The sequence below is a fragment of the Perca fluviatilis genome, chromosome 6, assembly GCF_010015445.1.
Source record: "Perca fluviatilis chromosome 6, GENO_Pfluv_1.0, whole genome shotgun sequence".
Classification (NCBI taxonomy): Eukaryota; Metazoa; Chordata; class Actinopteri; order Perciformes; family Percidae; genus Perca; species Perca fluviatilis.
Window position 1 is genome coordinate 30,876,328 of NC_053117.1, and position 26,412 is coordinate 30,902,739.

Genomic DNA, 26,412 nt, shown 5'->3' on the forward strand with positions numbered 1-26,412 from the left:
TTGTTTTTTTGTTGCTGTGTGCACCACATTGACTACTGCTGTATAAGAATGCGGCTGGTCGGGGAGGATGGGTGGGCGTTAACATACAGGACTTTCACCCAGGAAATGCGTGTTCCTTGGGAGTGTTTAATGACAAACCCTGATCTTTTCCTAAACTTAACTAGTCGTTTTGGTGCCAAAACGTAACTATCGTCGCCGCTTAACGCTCACTTCTTCTTGCCTAAACTTAACCGTAATCTTGGCCGAAATGACGGGCAGCTCGCAGTCACTTATTCTGGGGTAACTGACCACCAACTCGGGCACCGTAGCCAGCGGGTTAAAAACGCAGATTCTGTTTATTTTAAATAATATCCAATTTATTAGATTTATTAGATATTAACTATTTTAGATTTGTTATTATTATTATTATTATTATTAATTAGTTGAACTATTGAAAAAAAAAAAAAAAAAGAGTACTGAACAAACTCTGATATCAGAAGGTTGTAGTTTGACCAGAACTTATCTTTCAAAGTCCTCTACCTGCAACGCTCTGCAGAAAGAGAGAAATCCTGCACTGTGACAACTGCATTAACAGGTGCACACACAAACACACACACACACACACACACACACACACACACACACACACACACACACACACACACACACACACAAGCGGAAAAAAGGGAAAGTCAGGTGCATTTACTCACTCATGCTGGAGCATTACACCGAAAAGACTGAATCGCTCTGAACCTTAAATATTGATGCACAGGCAGACTTAAACAGTCAAACATGCATGCTTAAACCCACAGACTGGCTCAATAATAAGCACAAAGCATCTTCACACAACACACACACACACACACACACACACACACACACATATTTACTCTGTAGGATGGCAGTGTGGCAGTAGAGGACATTTGGAGAGCTGTTGCTGAAGTGTTGTGCTTCCTTCCACCCTGATAATTAGGCTGATGGGAGCGTCACACACACACTCTGACAGACAGGCGGGAGAGAGGGAAGGGCATAGGGGAGAGAGGGAGAGACGTGTGTTGGCTCCTTTCTGTTGCTCATATGTCGTCCTCAGTTGAGAGATGTTCTACCTATGGGTGTGTGCCAAGCTGCCTCCTGTCAGTGTGTGTGTGTGTGTGTGTGTGTGTGTGTGTGTGTGTGTGTGTGTGTGTGTGTGTGTGTGTGTGTGTGTGTGTGTGTGTGTGTGTGTGTGTGTGTGTGTGTGTGTGTGTGTGTGTGTGTGTGTGTGTATTTCTGCCCTTATGAGGATCATGTTTCCACAAGGAGCTAACATAAATTGACGACTTTGCTTCAGGCTTTAAGGAAAATGGATTTAAAAGCTGCTATTATTAGAGGAATGTTACACCATTTATGGGCTTCTGTGGTTTGTTTGTTGGCCGTTTTACTTTTTCTCCTTAATAACTGCCCAAACACAGCTGGCTAGACATCACACCGAGATATTTCTAGCATGGGGAAAATGGAGCTTGGTGCAGAAACAGTAAAATATCTAAACCATCAGTAGTTAGCGCCAGGTTTAGGTGAGTGCCTCACAACTAATACCAAGAGACTCCATTTTGTGCTGACATTCAACAGTTATACATGGAGAAAAGAGGAAATTATAGACTCTCTGTTGACAGTAGCTTCAGTAGATGACAATGACAGCCATTAGAGGTGTTATGTTTTGACTAAGGGGTATGGTAGTCATTAGTGGCACTTGTCTGTGCAGCTAGCTATAATGTGTTTTTTCGACGAAAAAAGGGGAAAAATGGGAATGAGTACCCAGGGCCTTCATGGGAGGAGGGCCCAAAAAGATGCTAGAATGAATAGCTGTGGATGCGGGGAGGGGCCCATAAAAAATGCCTTTCTACAGGGCCCAGAATTTTGTGCTACACCCCTGCTTGTGCACAACAAATTATATATGACAACATACAATTATCTAATCACGATATTATTCAAGGGTGGATTTCTCTTTTAAGTTACAATTAGAACCCATTTTAAAGATTATGATATTTTATTTAAGTGTCATTCCACTAAATGGCCCATCCCACACAGCATTACATGACACCAATACAAAGTAATTTCATCCACAGCTTCCGGTCCTATGTCCACACACAACATACTCTACTTTGCGCAAAATAAAGAATAAAGAAAATATATTACAGCAGCCAAAATAGATGACAAGAGATTATACTTAGATGGTTATTTTAGGGTTGAAGAGGTGACTAAAGAAGAGCTACTGCATAATCGTGTAATTGTGTACGGCAGAAAAGCTTTGTTGTACTGACCTCTATGGGTTGAAAGTCTGAAGTCTGTTGTGATCGCAAGAAACATTGGTTTGTCGTCCCTGTGTCCTTGCATTCTGTTTTTTTAGGTAACAAACTAAACACCTGCTCTCCTTTATGAATGTGCACTGCCTTTTGTCTCCTTCTCTTTTCCCCTCCGAAAGCCTCGGAGAGCTCATCCCAGGCGCCCTCGTAGCTCCTCTGCTCGCCTCCACACCCACAGGGAGTCTTCCTTCATGAGTGGGGCCTCCCTCTCTGCCCTCACCCCCACCCCTGTGGGCAGCAGTGTGTCCTCTCTGGTCCCCGGTGCTGAGGAGGACACAGAGTCTCCAGGAGCACCTAGGGAGACAGACCGGCCTCCCTCAGAGTGTAAGTAAGCTGTGGAGAAGGGCGGAGGTGGAAAGTAACAAATTACAATTACTCATGTTACTGTAATTGAGTAGTTCTTTTATGTACTTTTTTAAATCTATAATTTGACTTTTACTTAAGTATGTTTAGTTTGAAGCATTGTGCTTTGCTACATTTTAAATCACATCCGTTACTGAGTAAGAAAAAAGTAAATAAAAAATGTCTCTAATGGTGTGTATCTGTCAACAAACTCAAATGGAAAGCAGCTTTGTGCCCTTATCAAATCACAAAGACTGTGATTTAATAAAATAAGTATAAATAAGATATGAAATAAGTATAAATATAAAAAGTATATATCCCCCGCCGACTGTTAAAAAGTAACTAAGTAACTTTTACTCTTAGTAAATTTTAAATGAGCTAGTTTTTGCTTTTATCAGAATCAGAATACTTTATTGATCCCCTCAGGGAAGTTATTTAGTTGCAGTTCAAATTCAAGGTAAAATAAGAGTAAGAAAAGAGCAAGTGTATAAAGTAAATAAAGTAGCATAGCTACAATAATAAATAAATAATAACGTTAAGTAGAAGAAGTAATGGGTGTTTTAAAAAGAGGAGGCGCGTGTTCGGCGAAAAGTTACTTTGTGCTATTCTGCAGTTTCAGAAAACAATTCCGCCATTGACCAGGAAAAACCTGGTCTAAAGTCAGTGGCGCTTAGTCTAAAGTCAGTAGCGCGTTATTCAGATGCTATTTTTGGAGGGTGTACGCTTGGCCATAATGTAGCGCGGTGCACAACGCCGCATACACTTCTCTCATCTAAATGGATGCAGCAGTTCCCATTTTTGCAAACCATACATAATTACAAAGGAAAATATTACTGAAAATGCTCTTCAGGTGTTTGGATAGATCAGGAGGCACTTTACAGTACAGTCCTCAAAACGTCGCAGCATTCTTTGTGGCTTGTTGTGTTTTACACAACATTTCCATGAAACCCGGATGTGTTGATGACATAAATGAGGAAATATTAGAGGACTTAAGAAGACGTGATGTTGAACTAGCGGATCTGGTCCGGAGTAATGGGCGCGATCCGCTCCTGGTGGAGCGGGTGGACGGAGATGGAGTGGGGGAGGAGGAAGGGGCACAACAGGTGCAGGTGGTGCGTTTTGAGGCCCACGCCCATGGCTGCAGCAATCCTCTCCAAGACTTGAGGAGATGCGCCCAGAGGCCGCGAAAGCAACCGCCAACCGGCCAAGACGGGCATTTATTACTTTGCCGCATCTCGCACCGGCAGCTCCCGCTGGCGCCGCGGGCAACTCGCCCGCCATAATAGCAATCCGCCATGGAACAAGCCCTCCTCTTAAAGGGAATGTGAGATGACGCTCTGATTGGTTTACCGCTACGCCACCAAACCACACCTAGCTACTTCAGACCAACCCATTTTAGATTTGCGTCGGGCGCAAGAGTCATTTATCCCGCCGGTAAAATAGCAACAGCGCCCGAGATCCGCCCACAAAGCTACTTGCGTTTAGCGTTTCATACTTGCGTTTCAGATCGTTAAAATAGGGCACAAAGCGTGTAACACTCCGTTATATCATTTGATGGCCACAGGCAGGAACAACCTCCTGTGGCGCGTGGTTATTAGGGGTGGGAATCACCAGAGGCCTTATGATACGATATCATCACGATACTTATGTCACGATACGATATTATTGCGATTTCAAACATATTGCAATATTCTGCGATATATTGCAATTCATTAACTTTTTTCCAACTTCAAATTTTTCCCAACTTTAAATTATGTCCCCAAAAGAAAACTTTGTCAACATCTGTTTTATATAAAGAAATACATTTCTCTGTTTGTTCATCTCACTTCAATTGTATTGCTGCAAAATCAGATTGTCAAGCAGACAAACTGACCAACACATATATAATAAAAGATCGATACTTGGCGTCTGTGTATCGATACAGTATTGCCACAGAAAATATTGCGATACTATGCTGTATCGATTTTTTTCCCCCACCCCTAGTGGTTATACCAGTAATTTTACTTCAATTCAATTTTATTTATAGTATCAAATCATAACAAGAGTCATCTCAAGACACTTTACAGATAGAGTAGGTCTAGACCACACTCTATAATTTACCCAACAATTCCCCCCTTGTACTTAAGTATAAGTTCATCAAAGTAATAGTACTTTTACTCAAGCAGAATATTTTTGTACTCTTTCCATCTCTGGAGAAGGGCTAGGATTAAATAAGTTTATACTTCTACTCCTTTTCAGGCATATCTAGGCTGGATACTGTATTATATGTTATGTAATATTCTTTTTATTTCATTTTGCGAACTAATTTATAAATTTTGTGTGTATTTGTGTAGTTTCTTTCATGTTGATGTCTGAAATACATTTCTTCATTTCTTCATTCATTCATAAGTTTTATCTGTACAGACCGTACAGGCAAACTCATGAAATCAAACCGCCATCTCAAAAAGTAACGTCATTATCAATGAGTCTCTAAGTACATGTATGGTCGGAGGATATGTAAGACAAGGGCAACAGGAATCACAATTTAGTTTGCATGCTGGCAACAAATGTTAATGTCCACAGTCTGAATATGAGACACATTTCCATACCAAGTGAAATGGAGGTGTTTGAGTCACTTTGTGCAGGGGTGAGGTCCGCATGCAGTAGCATTCACTCATCTCCTTATTGTTGTAGGAACGCACAGCACAGAATAGACCCTGTCCATTTCCCACCAACAGCGTCACTTTGCTGAGACTTGAGCGGAAGGCGCACGATCATACCAATGTTTGTCTTTCTGTGCTTGATCAACTCCTGTTGTGGTGTTAGTCACTCTGTAAGTGGAAAGTTTCTGAACACTCCAAGCTCCAATTTAATGTTATGATTATGTTTTTTTATCTATAAATTTGTACCCTTTTCTTGTTCCTAGCATGGCTTTGAAATGCAACAAACACTAAATAATTTACTTTTTTTTATTTTAAAAACATAACAAACATATCCTAAACTTCTGGACTTCACATGTCAAAAATACAATGTCAAGACTACAAGTTACCGTCTTGAAGATCTCCTTTCGTTCTCTTTTGGCGGCACCTATGGCGATAATGGCTCTTATATACTAGACGCAGCCCAGCGGGCGCGTGCAAATGTGACGTCATGGGATCGCCGTGACTATTTATACCCGCGCTGGTGCTCGCGACACTAGTTGCAGTCTTCTCCTGAACAGCGGTGGCGCTAATGAGCAAATGCTACCGACGTTGCTCTTTCTACGGCCTATAAGAAAAAGGTAAACAACGGCAGAACTGGCAGCAGCATTGCCGTCAATGCTTCGATTTGATTCAATGACCTACTTGGTCCGATCAAGCCTTTCATTCACCATAAAAGAAGTCATCTTAACCCAGTAAGTTTACAAGACAGACTTGCAGTCACTGTGAGAGTCCTGGCATCCGGTTCTCGGTTGAACTCGTTCAGGCCTCCTGTTTCCGCTTTGTCGGTGCTGAAAAAAAAAGAGCCGTGCGCGACCTCTGCTCACGCGCTATTATTAGTCAATTAGTCGCTCTTTTTGTTCGGCCATAGTAACCATTTAATCACAATGCTATTCGGCGAAAGAATGTGACTTACAAAACATTTATAAAAATTTCAATCTTTAACCTTAAGTCAACCCTACACCCAATATAAATCCTAAACTGGACCTAGAAGAACCAGCCAAGACAATCTCTCTTCACAAAAACGCCCTCACTGTGAAGATAGGTGACTCAAAATGTGTTCACAGAAAGAAAGAAGTTTCATGAACACACATACTAATGGAAACTCAACTCTGTTGTCATAGAAACAGCTGTTTGACACAAACGTATAATCACAAAGCCTTAAAAGTCACTTTACTCCTGCGGATAGATATGGAGAGAACTAAAATGATGGCACAAAAATGTCCTGTCCAACCTCACGAATATACACCTACACACACACACACACACACACAGAACACACTTACACTTTCCCACCACCTGCTGAGTCTGAAATGAAAACCAAAATAAGAGCTGGGTCCGTTCAATGATCAGAGCCTTTGTGACGGGGTTCAGCCCTCCTATGCCCTGTGTTGATTCCCATAGTGCACTGCTTCAGGCTTCACAGCAGAGTATAATTAGTCATCTGATCTCCCCCAACACCCCCGCCTCCTGTAGATTACAGGTTTCATATCATTGCCTCCTGATGAAAGACTGTTCAGCTAGCTGTCACTGCCTCAGTCATTGTCATGTTGTTGTTGTTTTTCTTTTTCGTCTCTATTACTCTCTCTTTTTCACACTTTTTTCTCTCCTCTCTCTTTCCCTCCCTCCTGCGTTTTGGCTCTTATCATAAAAGGAGTCCAAAAATCAAAGGAATAATTCAGCGCCATTGGTTTAAAGCAATTAACTGCTGTTCAGACTAATCCCCAGAGTTATGTCTCAAATCCAGAAATTGGCCACTGGAGATGTGCAACTCTGCCCACACTACAATGTGTTGCCTGGTAAATGTATTTGAAAGATGAGTTATATTCTTTGGGAAAAAAATAAGTAGTTTTTCAAACTCTTTGATGAAAAAAGGAATTGTGAAACTTTGAATAATGAGGAGGTTTGTCTTTGCATTTCAATGCCCCCCCCCCCCCCTGTAGTTTTTGAGCAGCTCAGATAGTTAATCCCCCTCATTCATTTGGGATAATTAAAATAAGAACTCTATTTATTCAATCTAAAGCCAGGCAATTTGCAAACGTTATTGGCTATTACAGTTTTAGCTGCAGGTTTTTTATAGCTATTCCTCGTGAGAAATCATGCTATACATTTTAATAAGCGCCTCATCTGCTTGATTTGCCACACTGTGATTAATTTTGTCACAGCTCTTAGAGAAGTTGAATCATTTAGGCTGGTATTTAACATTTTAATGAATGCTTTATGCTCTTGGGAAGCTTCATGAAGATTTATTGTGTCATCACTGTGTGACATCTACGTGTAAACTGCTAGCTGATGCTTCAGTGAGATTACAAAACTTCTCAGTTTCATGGTGTAGTAAAAGCATGTTAACACCAGAGGGAGCTATGAGATTAAATATGAAAATAACATGGACAATGAGACATTTTGCCTTCATTTTGTAACTTTGTTTTAATTCAATTCAATTTTATTTATAGTAAATCATAACAAGAGTTATCACAAGACATTTTACAGATAGAGTAGGTCCAGACCACACTATAATTTACAAAGACCCAACAATTCCAGTAATTCCCCCAAGAGCAAGTATTTAGTGCGACAGTGGCGAGGAAAAACTCCCTTTTAGGGAGAAACCTCGGTGGTGAGAAAAACTCCCTTTTAGGGAGAAACCTCAGACAGACCCAGGCTCTTGGTAGGCGGTGTCTGACAGTGCCGGTTGGGGGTGTGATGAACAGTGGCAATAATAGTCACAATAAAGATAATGGAACAATGACCAGAAATAGTACTTGTAGTGTATAGTAGTTCATGGCATAGCAGGGCACTGCAGGGCGTTACAGGACGTAGCGGGGCACAGCAAAGCATAGCAGGGCGTAGCAGGACGCAGCAGGACGTAGCAGGGCACTGCAGAGTGTAGCAGGGTGTAACAGGGCATAGCAATGCGTGCATTGCAGTTATACTTGCACAAGCTCTAATGTGTTTGCACAATTAGTCCTATATTTGTACAACCTCTTACATAGCACATAGCAAGGAGCCATAGTTCCAAACCGTTATATCTTGTGATCCATTAGAACTAACTATGTCTACTCCTGAACATGACTTGTGAGGAGACCAACCAAAGAGGTTTTTCATTTGAAGGATTTTGAAATGCCTAAAGTAATGAAAGTATTTAATATTTCACAGGAAAATATGTCAAAGTTATAGAAAGTATAGAAAAACGTTTTGTATTACAACCTTATCATCTTGTTACCTCTCAGATTTGCCTTTGGATCCCATAGTGGGGTCCTGACAGCATAGGACACGAAAGCTATCACACACAACTGACGGCAAGCTTTATTTATATAGCACATTTCATTGACAAGGGGAATCCTCAATGTGCTTTATATGGAAATTTGAAAGGAAAGACAGACAAAGAGAAAATAATAATGCAATAATAGCCATTCGCAACAAGCACAGAGGAAGTGAGAAGTAAGCACATCTGAAGTCATCAGGGAAGGATTATGAATGTTCATGAATTGACCCTTAGGTACAGCAGGTTTACTAGGTCAGTGGTTCTCAAACTTTTCAAGTCACAACCCCCCAAGAATGATCAGGTTGGCGTTCGCAACCCCCAACACACACACACACACACACACACACACACACACACACACCGACAACGATGAGAGAAAGTGTAAACAGCTGTTTCTAAGCTTCCCCCTGCTGATTTCGAGCGATTATTGTGAATGCTCTCATTAATAAATGTAAATAAATAATGCTTTGTTTGTGATGACAGATTTGTTTATTTATTTTGATAGCTAGCACCTAGCCATTGTCCAGTGTGCTCCAGGCTCTGTTGATTTTTGATGCGATCTGTGACCCCCCCCCAAAAAAAATTAAGCACCGAATATAACGCATGAAATGTACCGAAATCACACAGTAATGTAAAAAAAAAAACATTCCCCAGTCTATGTTGTATTTTATTTTTTATTATTTTATTTTATTTCTCCACAACCATCCCCCAACCCCCAGGTTTAGAGCCACTGTACTGGGTGACCTGAGAGGTCATCAATGTCTGTTACACATTGACAAATGCCTTATTGATTTGTATATTGAGGAGGGGTGACACAAAGTAGATTGCAGCTGCATGTAAGAGTGTGGGTTTTGAACAACAGAGAAATGCTCTGGAGGGAGGGAATGCATGGAATAACAGGTGAGCCTCGTTGGGCAAAGACATTATTCCTGATAGTGTATAAACCTGACTTTGCTTCACTCCTGCCCCAAAAAAACCTGCTTTCCTTCAACTCCACATGACATGGAAAGTAATGTTTTTAGATGCGCAAACCCCTCTAATCATGAACATTTCAAAAATTAGAGTTAGACGGAGTTACAGATCCATAATAACATGCAGTGATGAAAGAAATGAGGAGAGATGCAGCAGAAAAAAAGTTTTAATTCAAGTTTGTTTGTTTTTTTATCTCCAGGTCTTCGCACACTGTCTGATGACCAGAAAGTCAAGAAAGAGAGCCAAAGCTCACAAACCAGCAGGTAAGCTCAACTTGCAAGGATCTACATTTTAGCAGAACCTCCATCTCATGACTTGTATTTCAGCAGCTGGAAAGATAAAAGAAAAAAACAGTATGTTTGTTTACTAGCCTACTGCCATAAAATCTTAAATTCTACCTCTAACTGTTGTTGTTCTTCAGGCCTGGGCTCCCATATTGATTTAGGCACTTGTAACAGTAGCCAAGGCTTTATTTCCTAGATAAACAACAGCTAATCATAAAGAGTACAAAAGTCTAAGCCATCATGACCGGGACAATATTCCTGGAATGATTGTGTAAAGAGAAGAAGAGCAGGGAAAAGAAAGCTTTAGCGGCAGCTCAGCCTATACTCTTCTCACTTACTCTGAAGTGACAGCCCTTTAATTTGTGTTTCTAATTCAGCCCTCTTCATCTTCATTCCTTCTCTAGCCTATTCAGAGTTTTAAAGACAGTGATCTGAAAGGCTATGTCAGGAATTTGCTGTAAAACGTCAGTGGAATAGTGTTGTGAATGAGGGGACAAAAGGGCATGTTGTAAAATGCTATCAGTGCCATTTCATTGGTACCTAATACTTACCTTGGCTGTTAAAGATGTGATTACCATCATTCAATGACTGATTACATGTTCCAGATGACTACTTTCTCTTAGTCAGCTTTCAGTAATTGTGGGTTTGTGCCAACAAGGTCTGCATCAATGGCTAATGTGCAAAATGTTAACAATTCAAAACCATATTTGTTGTGTGTGTGTGTATATATATATGTATATATATATATATATATATATAATATATATATATATATGTATATATATATATATATATGTGTGTGTGTGTGTGTGTGTGTGTGTGTGTGTGTGTGTGTGTGTGTGTGTGTGTATATTGTGTGTGTGTGTGTGTGTGTGTGTGTATATATATATATATATATATATATATATATATATATATATATATATATATATATATATATATTTATGTATATATAGTTGTGGTCCATTACATTTTTTCACCCCAAAGAGATGAGCTCTGTTTTCTATTATAATCTATGGAGAAATTTAGCACAGCATAGCACACCATTCCTGATCATTCCACACATTTTGCTGTATTTTTTGCTTATGTGTTAGCAATGCTACGAGGCAAGCAGTGGGACAAAAAATGTGTTTGATACATGAGCTTCAAGTTTTCATTATTGTGTGCATAGTTCCATTTTTTGTGTGTATGCAAAACTGTAATACTGCACTTTCTTTCCAGGAGTTTCACGCCAGAGACTGTGTTCATACTGCAAATATATAAATACTGCAATACTTTCATCAGTGGGCCCTAGGCTATGTCACAATTATGTTACCTACTTTGGTGATAGCTAGTGACTTAAAAGACATTTAGGCTATTTGAATGAAAATCTTTGAGATTACAGCTTTAGCCTGTAGCTATTCCTTAACAAAACATTGCATTGTTAGCTAGCTAAAAAGTCAGTTAGTTTAATGTTACTTATGAGTCGGCAGCAGGGGCAATTCTAGGATCAAACCTTTAGGGGGGCCTTCACTGGGTTACAGGTGCATAACATTGGCTACAGCGACACAGGATATTAAACCTGTTTCAAGCCCTTATAGACTATGTTAGGATCAATCCGTAAGGATTGCCGTAACTAGCAGTAAAGAAATAGATTGCATAGCCCATTTTTCTTTTTTTGTATTACTTTTTACATTTTCGATTCACTTAGCACATTTGTTTGCAATTTTCGTAAAAAATGCTTGGCGAATCTCTGAGAAAAGACTTGTAAACCATTTCTGATCATTCCACATGTGCGCATGTGTTGGCAACGCTGCGAAACAAGTAGTGTGACACAAAATGTGGCGGAAGACGAAGAATAACAACATTAAGTATGACGAGTACTAGTCATTGTGTCAGTGCTGCTTGCAGCGCATCAGCACACTGCATAATTATGACAAGACGTACTATTGTTTTGTTTGTTTGTATACATACAGTTCATAGCATACATACATAAAGCAATAACTATTAGGGTAAAGTGCAGATTTTTTCTTGAATGTGTTTGAGTATGTTCATGTCCACATTTTCAAGAGTCACAGCCCCTTTTTATATGTAATCTCTCAGTTTTAGGGCATTGAAACATAACGGCAATCCTAAATATACATGAAACACTACCAGCAAGTTTTGGGTACAAATAGTGAAATGTTCCGGCTAAGTCAACTGAACATGCTGCAGACCAGACTGAAAGCAAAAATTCCCCAAAATAAGCAAAGTTTTTACTCATAAAAAAAAAAAAAAAAAAATATGACTTTATTTAAGTTTATTTTGTTTATTTTGTTTCGGAAAAAAATTGGTCCACGAAAATTGGGGGGCTATGTTTTGTATAAAAAAATTAAATTATATACAGAAGGCTGGGTAAGTAAGCATGTATACCTTCTAATTTTTTAATTTTTTAATTTTTTTTTAAAAAAAAATATAAAAAAAAAAAAAAAAAAAAAAAAAAAATAGTTAACGAGATGTCTCAGAGCTACGTCGACATCCTGGAGCTCAAAGCCAGGTCTGGCAAACATCCATTGCCAACAATTGCATGTATTCCATCCTGTTTGTTTTCCATTACTATCACTCAAGTATCAGCATGATGATTACCTGCCATTGAATGCTGCATGTCTTAGATGCTTCATCTTTACTAAATCCTTCTTTTTTTTTCCCCACAATTTTAACTTAACAGGATGAATAGATTATGAAAAGTGATATTTAAAGGAATAGTTTTACATTTTAAAAACTTTCTTGCTAAACATCCAAATCAACTGGGATGAAGCTGTTTTGTCGTAAGAATTGAATCATTGTGTTGATTATAGTGATCTTATCGTGTTTTGTCATGTCACAAACTTTGAGCCACCTACTCCCTGAACAATTGCTTTACTTTGGCTCTAAGGGATAACCATCCTTAACAAACCCTTCTGGTGCTATTACTCATGTAACAACCATGTTTGTCTTGTTATATTAGTCTGCCTGCTTATACCCTATTTAAATATAACTCAAATACAGTTATGGTTAGCGTGCAAGATAATGTGAGCTCTTGTAGGTTCCTCCAATTCAGTTTTCTTCTCCAACCCAGGGAGAGGTTAAATAGCGGTCTCCAGAGGTATCGAGCCCTGTGTCACGTGACCGAATCCCATGGCCTTCCTCATCATGTGACCTGTGTGTCTCAAGAGACAGAGGCTCCAAACAAGAACAATAAAAACAAGCACAGCACCAATATGTGGTATGCAACCTGTTGAAGACATTATCTAGTGTGGAATGTTGAGTCGGGGTTATTGGGGCTTGATTTGGTCAGATTTATGTTTGCATCAGTGGAACTGCATGCACAAGTGGTATGCATATGTGTTGCGTAACTTGCACATTACAGCTACTAAAACACCATATTTTTGATGTGTTGTAACGTGATGTTGTCAGTGGATCTGACACTCATGCTGGTTTGTTTTGTCATTTTCTTCCAGGCTGTCCACTCTGCTGGGCAGCCTGCCTGAGGAGGTGTGCAGGGAGCGAGCGGTGAGCCGGGTGCTGGAGAAGCTTACTGGCTTTGCAGAGCAGCAGACCCTCAGGGTTCGGCCACAGATCCTCCTGAAGGTGCTGGGGGGTCTGGAGCCGTGGGAGCTCTGTCTTCCTGAGCTTTGTGTGGCCATCCAGGTACACAAAACACCTCCTCACACCATGTTTCACAAAGAAAATAAAGTTACAGGAAACGGAGAATTATTTTAACGATCATAAAAATCCCAAAAAAAAAATCCCCCCCCCCAAACTAAAAAAAAAAAAAAAAAAAAAAAAATTAAAAAATTTGTTCAAAAAAAAATTATTTTTCCCCCCAACCATAAAAAAAAAAAAAAAAAAAAAAAAAAATTTTTTTTCAAAAAAAGTCACATTGACCGCTGACCATTGAACGCTTGAGCAAAAATCTCATATAAACGTATATGGAAGAAGTACAGTAATATATCACAGTAAATAGACTCCTTTGGTCTGAAATCCACAAAATCAACCAACAGTTTGCCGATCGTGTGTTGCACCGTGTCATTTGGTACAAATTAGTTTGCCAGTAAATGCTGGGAACAGACACTAGAACACTACACTGGATTATCTAAATGCAAATGAAGTTTACCAATTTGGTAATGAAGGCTGATTTCCAAGATTGTGGAGAATTTGCAAAAAAAATTGTAGTTGTTTTTGTAGTTTCCACAAGTTCAAAATTCAAATTTCCAAACCAGCTAAAATTTTCACAATTAAATGTAATATTATTGATCTTTACAACTGAAATCTGGGCAAATGTGATCCTGTGCTCTGAGCTGGGTAACGGTATAAATCCGAATGGAGGCATTGGACAAAATGGTGATGCCAAATTCTTATTGCAGTCGGATAGTTTGTTCCCATTAAAAATATTCTCTAATGATGTATTTCCACAGGGTCCATGTAATATAAAAGAGATTGAAGAGTTGGATTTCATTAAACTCCTCAGATTTTCCTCCAAACTTTAAGCCCAACAGTAAACTCTCAGTCACTCCCACCAAACCATCAATTAGGGATGAGCCCCACTCCCAAAACTAACAGACTCCAGACCCTCTGAACACGCCCCTACTGGTCAGAAATGAGGGGTAATAGATCCTTCCCAGACTCCAGAGCAGATAGCTGAAGGTGTAATGACAGGAAGCCGACTGATAAATGTCACCGGAGGACAGCAAAGGTGGTTCACTGATATAGAGAGTCAGTGGGGAGGGTTGGCACTGGCTGTTTTCTCACTGTGTTGCTTTTCAGGGCAGTACGTGACAATGTCCCTCTCTGAAGCTCAAAACAGAATCAAACAGACCACAGATGACTTGTTTTAGGTTCCATTTCTGGCTCAGCAGGAGGACTCCAGTGTGGACTGGAAAGTTGTACCAAGGTTTGGGGCACAAAAGTATAACTTGGTTTGGTTGCCAGCAGTGTTTTTATCTCCAGTGTCCCTTACGTCAATGGATCAGTTGTCAGATTTCAGTTGTATATTTGTGTCTTATTTCTTAGTGAATGAGGTATCAACATAGATTTCTGTTTCTTTCTGCCTGTGTCTGTCTATATTTAGTCTATATCCATGACCGTCCACTTCCGGGATTGCTCCGTTCCGCTGGAGATTTTGCCGTATGTCCGTTACCTTCCGCTTTCATTGTGTTGGAATTTTAAACTCCGGCCGATTTATGACTGTGGTTAACTGCTCCTCATGTCTCTGCAGGGTAAATCCAGACAGCTAGCTAGACTATCTGTCCAATCTGAGTTTTCTGTTGCAATGACTAAAACAACCTTTTATCGAGCACGTTCCACCAAAAAAAAGTTCCTTCACAAGGCTATTTTTCAGCAGCACCGGACCTCCGTGTGGCGCTTAGCGCTGCCCATGACGATTGTGATTGGTTTAAAGAAATGCCAGTAAACCAAAGCACGTTTTCTCTTGCATCCCAGAATGCTGTGTGGACTAACCAGACCCTCCTCTGCAGCGCTGTGGAGGAAGGTCTGGCAATGCGAGACTAGTCTATATCTGAACTATCCCTCCTCCGTCTCTCTTATTCACCGTCAGATTGCCACGGAGCATGTGGTCCAGATGCCCAGGGAGGAGTACAGTGCCTGGCTGTGCTCAAGGGTCACCCTGCCCCCACAGTACCACTGTGACCCTCAAACACCAGGTGACCACGCTCTTTTAAGACCTGGAGGAAGGCTACAGGCATGGACAAATAGATGAAGGGAACAAAGGCACACCAGAGTTGTAAATTAAATGTGAGCTCAAGGCTGAATTAGCCCAAAATAAGCCTTTAAAGTAAGGGCAAAGGCTGATAAAAGTGATAAGTAGGAGTAGTTATTTTGCATTTGCACATTATCACTGTTCACTCAAAAGGAGTTATGTTGTGCACCACACAACCAGCAGCAGAGTCAACTTGAGACACATCACTGCATCAACAATAAGTAACAAATAACACACACAAAAAAACGTGAAAGTTAGAAGACGTAATTGTTATTTTTTCATAGTTGAATAAAAATTGGCCAAAGAAAAGGAAGGATTAGATTAAAGGTACAGGTTTTATACCCTAATAGGCACGTGGTAAATGCATGTGTACAGGATAAACAATACAGGTACACACAAGAAGGGGGAAGCAGGAAGTAGCACTGGTGCAAACCTTTCAATCTATAGTCAAGGGTTACAAAAAGAGCAACTAAATACCTTCCTTTCTAACATATTTCCCTGTAATGCTCCAGTGATAACTTACAAGATCACATGTCACATGTTGGTAAAATCATTGGTTCTTTAGTGCTGTGTGCTGGATGAAGTTTTTCTGTATGTGGCACTTTTCATTGTCAGTTTTGTTATGGCAGCCATTGCCATAGCCAACTACCCAGTTCTTCTGTTATTCATTCTAAACAGACCACTGTAGATGTTGCCAAATGTGAAATTCGTTGTAAAACCCACCCCTTCCTGTTTGCAGGAACATTTTTCCTGGAAAGACCTACTTGACTCAGTGTTTAGACCACCAAATGTGCTTTAAAAGCTTTTTAGAACTGGCTAGTGTGAATCACTATCACACACAGTACAGTATTTTCTGTCTGTAGAGAGCAGTTAAACAGACATTTACATGAAAGTATAAAAGGCCACTATTTTAAATACCTCTGTTGACCCCAGTTGACATAAACAATCCAATTGGGTAATGGATGAACAATCTAATATACTGACACTGAGTTGTGCTGTTGAACTCAGTCAAACACTCACAGTTGCCTTTAACCCCGCCTCGTCTCCTGATGGGTTTGTGAATAAAAGAGGCTGACCTTCAGCTCTGCCTGTTAGATAAGAATAATGAACTCCCTTTTCATTGCCTTGATCAGCATTTTGGAGGAAATAACTGTGAATGTTTGAACTTAATGTGGAATAGAGACTTTCAAACGCGATATATATCATGTATTATTGCAAAAAGCAGACCATATGCTAATATAAGTGATATATTACAGTAGTAACTACTCCTTTTTGAAAACAACTTCTAGTCCTCCTTTTTTGATAACATGTACTGTATTCTTATCCACATGAAATGGGGCAGGGCATATCTACACGTGTGTGTGTGTGTGTGTGTGTGTGTGTGTGTGTGTGTGTGTGTGTGTGTGTGTGTGTGTGTGTGTGTGTGTGTGTGTGTGTGTGTGTGTGTGTGTGTTTTTGTGTGTGTGTTTGTGTGTTGTGTTTGTGTGTGGTGGAGCAGCATATAGAGTGAAAGGGAAAAGTGTCTTGCCTGGAAGAGGAGGGGCGGGATCGGGAACAGGGGCAACAGCGAGCCAACACTCATTTCAGGAATGCCACACAGTCTGGAGGCTCAGCTCAACCCACCCCCACAGTGCTCGCTTAGCCCTGGGCAGGGGGATGGTGGGGTGCAGGGCGGCAGAGGAAAACATGAGGGGGGGAACAAGAATTCTTTCATTTGAACTTCTCACTCAGGTTTTAGAGCTCATGCCTGAGGGCACAAAGTCTAGACCAAATGAAGTGGGAGATACCAAACAAAATTCTGGAAATAATAAATATAGCTGCAAGTCAGTGGATTTAAACTGGTAGAATTATGCACATAACTAAAATATAGAACAGAGTTTGAAGCTGAAGAAGACTCTTAGTTGCAATGAGCATGAGCAAGCTGGTGTAAATAGATAGAAGCAAAAATGTTTCTGTTCCAAAAGACAGCTGTTTAATGAATGCAGCTGAGTCATGTCTAAATTACAAACAGGTTATGATTATAAGTCATTAGTTTAGGGTTGCATATTCTTGTCTTCTGGTATATTCATATTAGCCACAAAATGGATGCAAATGCAGCTGGTTTCTGAGGAACTCCACCAATTTGACATAAAGATCAGTTCACTTGTCATGGTTAGTCCGAAACAGCCTGTAGAAGCAGTTGTGAATTATTTGCTGTGGCTCTAAAGGGAGACTTGTGAAGTCTGAGGAAAATAACCCTGATGATGTCAGAGAGCATCTCAGGAGCACCTCAGTTTTGCCTGACTTCCAATGTTTAAAAGGTCTGTGTGATGTCAAGTTTGAAAATTCTAGGCATTTATTAAGCACAGAGGGTCAAATGAAAGACGCTATTGAGTTGCATTATGGGAAATGTAGGAGTGCTTTTGGGGGGTAACTCATACTCAGAGCTAAAAGTACAATACTTAATTGCTTGAGTATTCTTTTATATAATATGTTAACATTTATAACAATGACAATAACAGGATTCAGATGAGGTTGAAGTCGTGGAGACGTCCTGATCTTAAAACCTTGTGTCCTTTACACCGCATCATATCAAAAGCACAACGACCGAAGTCGCCTACAGGAAAGTTCAATATTTACTCTCCAGTTTACCAGCGGCAGCCTCTCCGTGCTTGTGTAGTTATGAAAGTGAATTTGGCTGCATGTAGGCAAACAGAGAAGAAGTGTTTGCTTAGCCGTGAAACATTGTGCAACTAAAAGCTGGATCTCGAAATGATTACGTAAAAAAGATGAGTTGTTGTGCAATCGACTTTGAACTAAGACATTCGGGGTTGAGAAATGCAGGTTTTATAGTACTTGTGCAGGACGGGTTCCACATTAAAAAAAACTATATTTGATCATTTGTTCTTCATAATCCTTATAGTCGCTTGCTGGCAATGATGGAAAATATGACATTATTCCTGTATGTTACACTCATCTTTCTGCATGTTCCATTGGTTAGCCCTTTGTCCTGCTGATAATTTCCCCCCAGCTGGCACTTTGCACATGTAGACAATCTCTTATCACTGCTCAAACAGCTAGGGGGCTTTCACTGTTCTCAAAGTCACACACTCAAATTTTCTACCCAAATATTGTGTCCAGATGTCTATCAGGCTAAACAAAACTAGTGATTCATTGGATTTTAATGTCACAGTGACAAATGTAATTTAGTCCAAGTTCAAAGTAACTTGTCACACAAGCTAGGCTAAAGGCTGTCTTCACCGCTGACTAAAATAGCTGTGTAGCATTTAAAGCTTAAAGTACACACATGTGACACTTTTGCTGCTGAGGCCACTGAGGGAAACCACCTGTTGTGGGCACAGTGGCGAAAATGTGCTGTTCTACTGTCGCTGGAAAATACTTTACATCTGACCATGACTGTACAGTATCAGCCAGGTCATGTCAGCCACGTTGTGACTTTGTATTGATCACATTATCTTTCTCTTCTTTATCTTCTTGGAAGATGAAGTAAGTAAGCTTAGTTCCTTTCAGTGGCAGAAATAAAAGTGCCTTCACATCAGTTTCCATTTTATGATGCAAGCAAATGATACTTTTATCTTTCTTTTGTGTGTGAAAACCTCAATGTCTGTCAGGCAGTCAGTCCACGACTTTAGTCCAGACTGTATATCTCTAATCTGTAACTGTAATATCTCAACATCTATTGTTGGATAGATCACGTAAATTTGTCCAGACATTCGTGATTCATAGACAGTGAATCACTATAACTTTGGGGGTCCCGTGACTTTTCGTATAGCCCAACATCGGGTCAAATGTTCCGTTTGTTGAATACTTTACAACCAGATACCTAATGACATTTTCATCAGCTTCAGCTGTACTTTGGTTCTAATTAGAAAATGTTAACATGCTAACACGCTAAATTAAGATTGTGAACATTGTAAACAGGCCTGCTAAGGGACTGTTTGGTATTTATGGAATGGACCACCGGAGGAAAATAGGGGAGGGTCATGTCTTTTTATTCTTTGCTGAGGGGAGGGTCATCCAACATTTTTTAGTCCAGAAGGGGGGTCACCCAACTTTTGTATTCATGAAAACCGCAAAATTTCAAAGTGACTTATTTGGTGCATATTTTTCCATGTAGCTCTTAGTCTCAGCCCTCCTTTGCTACCAGATGGGTCTGACCCATGAGTTTGGCAGTGGGGCACAGGCATACATCCATGGGCACAGGGAGCACTGCCCCCCTGGTGGCTGAAACGGGTAATTTCATTGTTTAAAAAATGAGTGGAGTAATAAAACGTCTGGCATGATCAGATATTTTCTGAATATCTTAGCTGAATAACACAAAACAACTAAATGGTGGTAGGTAATACATCTGATTGAATATACTGCTTTAGTAAAAAAAAATATTTCCTGGGTGACGATGTGAGCAGCAGGACGCAAAAAACGAAAATGAATGTTGCTAGTTTGGACATCTTACCGTGCCAAGGTTACAATAAAGGTTTCCTAAATGCCACATTCGATGTCAGCTTACTAATTGATTGCAGGTTTTGTGTAGATTTGGACTTACGTTTATTCCACTTTGTTTAAACGGCGAAGTGGAGGAAGCTTAGTGAAGAGTCCATAGCAACCAGTGTTGAATTTGTTATTTCCCAGTGTCCTTTGCTGAATGGTCTCAATATTTTCTTGTTTTATTTCATGTGAATACTAGTTTACTAGAGGAGTAACTTAGTATTTGAAGTAATGCAGTAATGCAGGAAGTGTGCATTTAGTTTTCATGCTTATTGTGTTTCCACAACAACGTTAGTGAGTAAATCTACTGAAATGGCCACCACACCATAATAGAGGAGTGTGAGGCGTCAGATGAGAATGCAGAGGATTAGTCACATAAGTCATTGCTGTAAAAAAAGCAATGGTAATCTTTATATATTTGTCAGATGCAAACCAGTGCAGAAGGTATCGATAAATTGTTGGGGAAGGGTCATGCCTTTTTTCAAAATAGTTTTGGAGGGTCATAGAAAAATGATTACAGGGGAGGGTCATGTCTATTTTGACTAAAGGTCCAAAAATGGCCCCTGAAATAAATAACGAATAGTCCCTAAACATTTCCCTGTTAGCATTGTCATTAGTCGTGTTTCCATTCAAGTGTAGAGGGAATTTTAGGCGAACTTTTGAAATGTCGCAAAAAAGAAATGCAAATTAGGCAACTGGTTTGAAGCAAATAAACTATTCTACGCAGAGTGTTGTCAGAAGTTGGCGGTACAGGCTACGCATGGCTGTAATCCGCCAGTAAACGCAGTGGCAGAATAAGAGGTTGAGACCCCGAAACAAAAGAAGTCGCCTTGGCCATTTAACCACATCTACAAGAGAAAAATGGAGAGGGGATTATCCCATTTGTTGCCTAGTCCTTAGTTTTCAATCCAATGCTTCAATACCAATGTAGGCTATTAGGTGTCCCAACTGGAGTGCGCTTCTCCGCTACTTTCCGCCGCAAAGCTAAGTAAAATTCAGCCGGTGCTGAGAAACTAGTCCCTAAAAATGTAATGCGATCATTGAGATGCAAGGGTAGTTTTATTTCTAACATTATTCTATCAACACAGACATTTACATCGATAGTCTGGCGTTATAATTTATTTGCCTCGGGTGTACTGTGGAATGGGTAAGACTGTTTTTAGTGGCAGGCTAGCAGATACTGTTGACTTGCGCTAGCCTAGCACCAGCGAACTCTGCAACTGGAAGGACTGGATGAAAAGTGTTGAAAACGGTCTCCACTGATGAATAACACACTGACTAACTTGGAAATTAGGTCCTATGTCCAAAATTCTGAACCACCCCTTTAAAACTAATTCTGCAAATGCGTTTCCATAGTCTTTTTCCACAAAGGCAAAAACCACCATTTTCTTAGTGCAATTGAAGTAGTCTCTTTTGCCTGTTTCCATACAGCTTTTGTGATGCAATACTTGAAAATGCGCATCATTTAGCATTTAGCTCAAAGCACCACTGAGCCTATGTACATCCTCACAGAGTGGCTAACATGGCTTGTTTGGACATCATTAGGTAACGCAAAAGATTGTTTCTCCCTAAAGTTTCCAAAAAGCTGACATACAGCACAAAGTTTTCACTTAAAAGCAACACTATTGATCTATGACTCTTACACAATATTGCAACAGACACAGTACAAGCCGTGACAGCGAAGGGATGTTTATTGTCTCAGATAGCGTAGGTGGTCCTGATGAAAACACATGAAAGATGACAATCCAAATCAGAATTACGGTACTTAGCTTGCGTATGTGTGTCCATGCCTGTCTGTCTGTGCTCTGTAATAATGTCTAAGCATACTCTGTAATTGCTGGCAGACACAGGCTGAGGTATGAGCCTTTAACCTCAGGGGACTAGTTTTAGCAAGCAGTGAGAGGGCCTTTTAAAAGTTGTGTAAGATAAAACTATCTTTGAAAAATTGGAATTTGAATTAGATTGCAGAAGTAAAATGCAAAGCTGTGTCAAGGTTATGAGAGCTGAAGGCATTCAGATAATATCAAAAGATATTCATAATGTGCAATTTAAATCCCCTTGATCCGCTCTGAATCTTTGTTATGTGGGTTTTCTACCTTTGAGAGAGCTTCAAAGGCAGAACCTGCCAAGCTGTGTAGGAGGAATCCAAGTGATTAATGTTTTCCTACAGCAGATGGGCTGCCTCTTGCAGACTTGCCACATGTACAGGAAGTGATACCATGGCAATGGAGCCTTGCGTAATCTGTAACGCGAGTTCATCCGCAGCTTGCATTAGCTTGTGCCTATTAAATATCACTCCGGGTAGCCCTGGATAGCCTGCTGTCATTCATTTTACAACACGTCTAGTCGTCTGGTTGTTTCCTCATTGCTGATCTTTCTTCCAAAGAATATGTTATTGTTTTTTTATTTTAAAAGCATAATATGGTGATGTCTCTCTTATATAGATAAAAGATTATTTCTTGAATCTTTTGAAAAAAGTGTCACTTATTTTGTTGCTTAGTTTGTGGCCATTTATTACCTTACAAACTGTAAAGTCCCCATCCACCCAAAAATGTGTTTGGCTTTTTGTTACTTTAATGTTTGACCTTAACTAAGTAGAGTGATGAATTTGCGGAGTTTGACACTACAAGGCTGTATTTACATTCATCTGCTGAAGGAGGAAAGTTTCTCTGTGCTCAACCTAAATCTGAGTTGAAGACTAGTTTGCAACTAATTGTGGGCCAAAAGCCAACTTCTTAAAAAGGAAACTTGAAGCCTCAAGCGCACAGTGAGAATGCACTTTACAGTAAAGTAGGAGACATCTTGTGTCCAGTAGTTAAACCTTTGAAATAAAAAAATATTTGCATATTCATAGATTCTGGATTTTTATTGAAAAAAATATAGATGTACTTTTAAGATGTGACAAAACCCCATTATTCTTTGTATTTTTATGTCTTTAAACACCTCTTGGGGGGGGGTCTTTAAATACAGTTCTACAATTGTTCAACAAGTTTTAGAACTGCATGTTCTTGACTTTCAGGGACACATCTGACTCCCATAAGTAGCCTTACTGTTCTCTCTCAGTGGGCTTTGGCTTAGTGCCGTGGATCAGACATGCATTAACACACTCCACTGACGGTCCTTTGTTGCCAGTGGTAACTGAGGATAGCAATCTCTCACAGCTACAGAGTAAACCCTCTGGCCTGAGCACAAGAGCGAAGTGAGCAACTGCATGTGAGTGCATGTTGGTATGTCACTTGATCACATACGTCTGCAGCTTCTTGTTAGCACACACATTCAAGTTGTGATGCAACAAAAGAAACAGTTGACTTGTTCCTGACGAGACAGGAGGGGTGGGGTTGTATTGTTATTCTTTGGGTTCTTTCAAGTGAAAAGAACAGCTCGTACAGGATGATGCAGATAAAAGACAGATGATTGACGGCTTAATTTCTGTATAATGAGTTACTGCGTAGACCTGACTAAAATCCGGAAAAACAAGCCAGACTTAAACGGAAAACAATTAAAATAGAAACACACCTTTTTGAATAAAAAAAGCAGGATTAACCAAGTATTGTTTCTTGGAATGCTAAAGGGATAGTTTGGATATTTTTAAATGGCGTCATATGAGGTACTTATCCATTGTCAGTTACCTACAGTAGATGGTGGTCGGCACGCCCCCAGTTTAGAAAAGCAGGATGCAGTACCCACACGGAAGCTAAGCAATGTACTGCTGTTGATGGGGGCAGCAGCAAAACATATTTTAGCCACCTAAAAAAGGCTCAACTTAAAAAACCAACATTGGTTTAGTGTACGCTTTATTTAGAATATTTGACAGTAGTTTTACCTCGCTCTGGGATTTGCTGGTCTTTGGTCGTATTCAAAATATCCGAACTATCCCTTCAGCAGGTGATTGAGTGCAGCAGTTTGCCTTAAAAACATGCTGGTGAATCGTGTTCCTCGATGTCCACAAACAGAGATGGACAGATGTTGTTTGTTGGCAATGACGGGGTCGATGACTCACATTTCCCGAACTGAATCTTTGATAAGGTGCCCTAAATACCAAAGCTATGCCCCCTCCCCAGCTTGTGATCAGCCATTTGTTAGACTTTTAATTAAAAAGGGCCAAAGGGGGTCGATGATTTACATTCCTCATTTGGGGGAAGTGACTGAAGTCCCTCAGTTCTCAAGGGTCGGCGACTGCAGAGAGTGAGACCCCCAGCTCACCCCCACCCAGAAACACCATTAACATTACCTCTCACGTGAGAAAACTGTCACATGGCTGCCTTGCCCTCTTATTTGCTTTACACCTGACTCACTTTGTCTTTGAATCCTGTTTGGTCAGGTGGAACTTCTTTTTGCTTGCTTATTTATTTATTACTCAGAATCCTTGTTGTGAAGGGTTTCTGTTATTGTGTCAGAGCAGATTTACCCTGTTGCTCTCAGTTTAAATGTAAATTGGGGCCGTCCACACGGAAACGTTTTTTTGTGCAAACGCACATCGTTTGCATCGTTTGGGCCGACCATCCAGACGAATCCTGTAAACGCACTGCCTGAAAACGCACTTTTTTAAAACCGGGTCTCAGGGTGAAAAAATTCGAAAACGGCTCTCGTTTGACTTCGTATGGATGGCGAATACGAATACGACCCCATATCGATGATGTCATCGCCACACCCCACGACCTCTTACCGCACTAGTGCTATTGCACGCTGGTCACACATGACTGTGGTGAAGCTAAGCGAGCATATCCCATCTCCATGGTCAAACCAGCTCACTTCATCTAAATACTTTGTCTCTGCTCCCTGACACTTCCCTCTGCCCTGCCGGTCCTGGATTCTACACAAGATATATTGCTAACGTTATGTAGCCAACGTTAAACATCGCTAAAGTAGCTGAACGCTACAGCTGCGACGTAGCTAACGTTAGCTGCTATGGTTGTTTATAAAGTGGAAGTAGACAACTTATCAACTAGCTGGCAGACAGAATTGCAAAATAAAAAGCAATCCAACAGCACATTATACAATGTAAACAAAGACATGTTTTCTTGCGGCGGCCTTTATAAAATGAGCAGTGGTGAAAGTTATTATAGTCCATGGATGTATTAAGAGAGTGTTAGTCTACTAGCCATGTTATAATGGGAAGTGGAAGTGACTATGCTCTTCTTCTTCTTTTTGGTGAATTTCTGTAGCAGAAACAGCGCCGCCTATAGGCTTGGAATATGAAGTAGCGTGTTGAGTCATTTACAAATGGATTTGTTTGGACGCAACTATTCTTGAAACGAATCCAGGGAAGACGGGTAAAAAAAGATCGTTTTGGTACATGTGGACGTGGCCTTAGAGCACACTGTTTACAGTGTAGACAGAAGAGCTTGAATGTTCCAACTGTAAAACCCATATTTACATTGAAGTGGCAGCTGCCAGTGTAGGTTTAGCAATCCTCTTTATAATACTGCTGAGCGTAGTAACTCGAGGCCTGCGGTAACGTTTATCCAAATCCGTTCTTAGGTGACGACAGTGTCATATTAGCGCGTCAAATCTGGTTCTAATTTGAGCATGAACTTTGACATCCAGAACCAGGTTGGTTTCATACTGGTTTAGAGGAACACACTGGCCTGGAGCTTGTCTTTATCAAGTCTTAGGCAACAGAAATCAACATAAAATGCAATATTTTGGTCACAAAACATCTCACGTCCGTTTGGACAATAGCAGGAAAGGGGCCCATAAATGTTGAGATGATTCAGGCCTTGTTCATACAGATAAAAACAAGGCACACTGAAGACAGTAGTCAGCATTTCCAGGTCCTAGTCATTAAATAGCCACACAAAGAACTGATGAATTTCAGGGCAAACTATCGGATATTTAAATCCAGACTGTGGCGCACCCAAAACAAGTCAACAACAGATATCCATGTAAGCAAATAGGATACAGCATTTTTGTACCATACAACACTCCAAATGAAACAGTTGGACCCTTGAAAGCGAAGTTGTGAAATACAGTCACAGATTGTATAGAGGTTGTAAGTGGTGACTGGGGTTCTTTCTCTCGAGATGTCAGCAGATTTTTGATTAGATCATTTATGGGACATCCAGGGTCCCTTTTCTGTAATACATTCATCGACTTAGTTTACATACAATCGTTATTCTATCTGAGCCATGTTTGTTGTAGGCTGGAGTGCAATCTGGTTTTCCCAGTGCCCTTGTTATTCATTGGTTTATTGTTGCAGTTTGACAAGTCATTGTACTATTTAAATTTACATTTTTTTTGCCCCTTCTCTGCAATAGAAATTGTTTCCTTTTATTGAAAAACATATGGAGTTCACATGATCTTCATGTCATCTTTGTACCCCTGCTGTCAGGGCATGGGCAAGCTCCGGTTT

General features: G+C 40.2%; 1 protein-coding gene across 1 annotated transcript in view; it reads left to right on the forward strand.

The window, feature by feature from the left end:
• Positions 1–16,953, forward strand: part of LOC120561064 (coiled-coil domain-containing protein 60-like) — a 35,687-nt gene extending 18,734 nt beyond the window's left edge. Inside the window, exons 8-14 of the mRNA XM_039804029.1 lie at positions 2,441–2,645; positions 9,775–9,838; positions 12,225–12,232; positions 12,326–12,374; positions 12,936–13,082; positions 13,318–13,507; positions 15,414–16,953. Coding sequence (XP_039659963.1) covers positions 2,441–2,645; positions 9,775–9,838; positions 12,225–12,232; positions 12,326–12,374; positions 12,936–13,082; positions 13,318–13,507; positions 15,414–15,575 — 825 coding nt within the window. The 3' untranslated portion in view covers positions 15,576–16,953. The remainder of the gene's footprint in view (positions 1–2,440; positions 2,646–9,774; positions 9,839–12,224; positions 12,233–12,325; positions 12,375–12,935; positions 13,083–13,317; positions 13,508–15,413) is intronic.
• Positions 16,954–26,412: the final 9,459 nt, after the last annotated feature.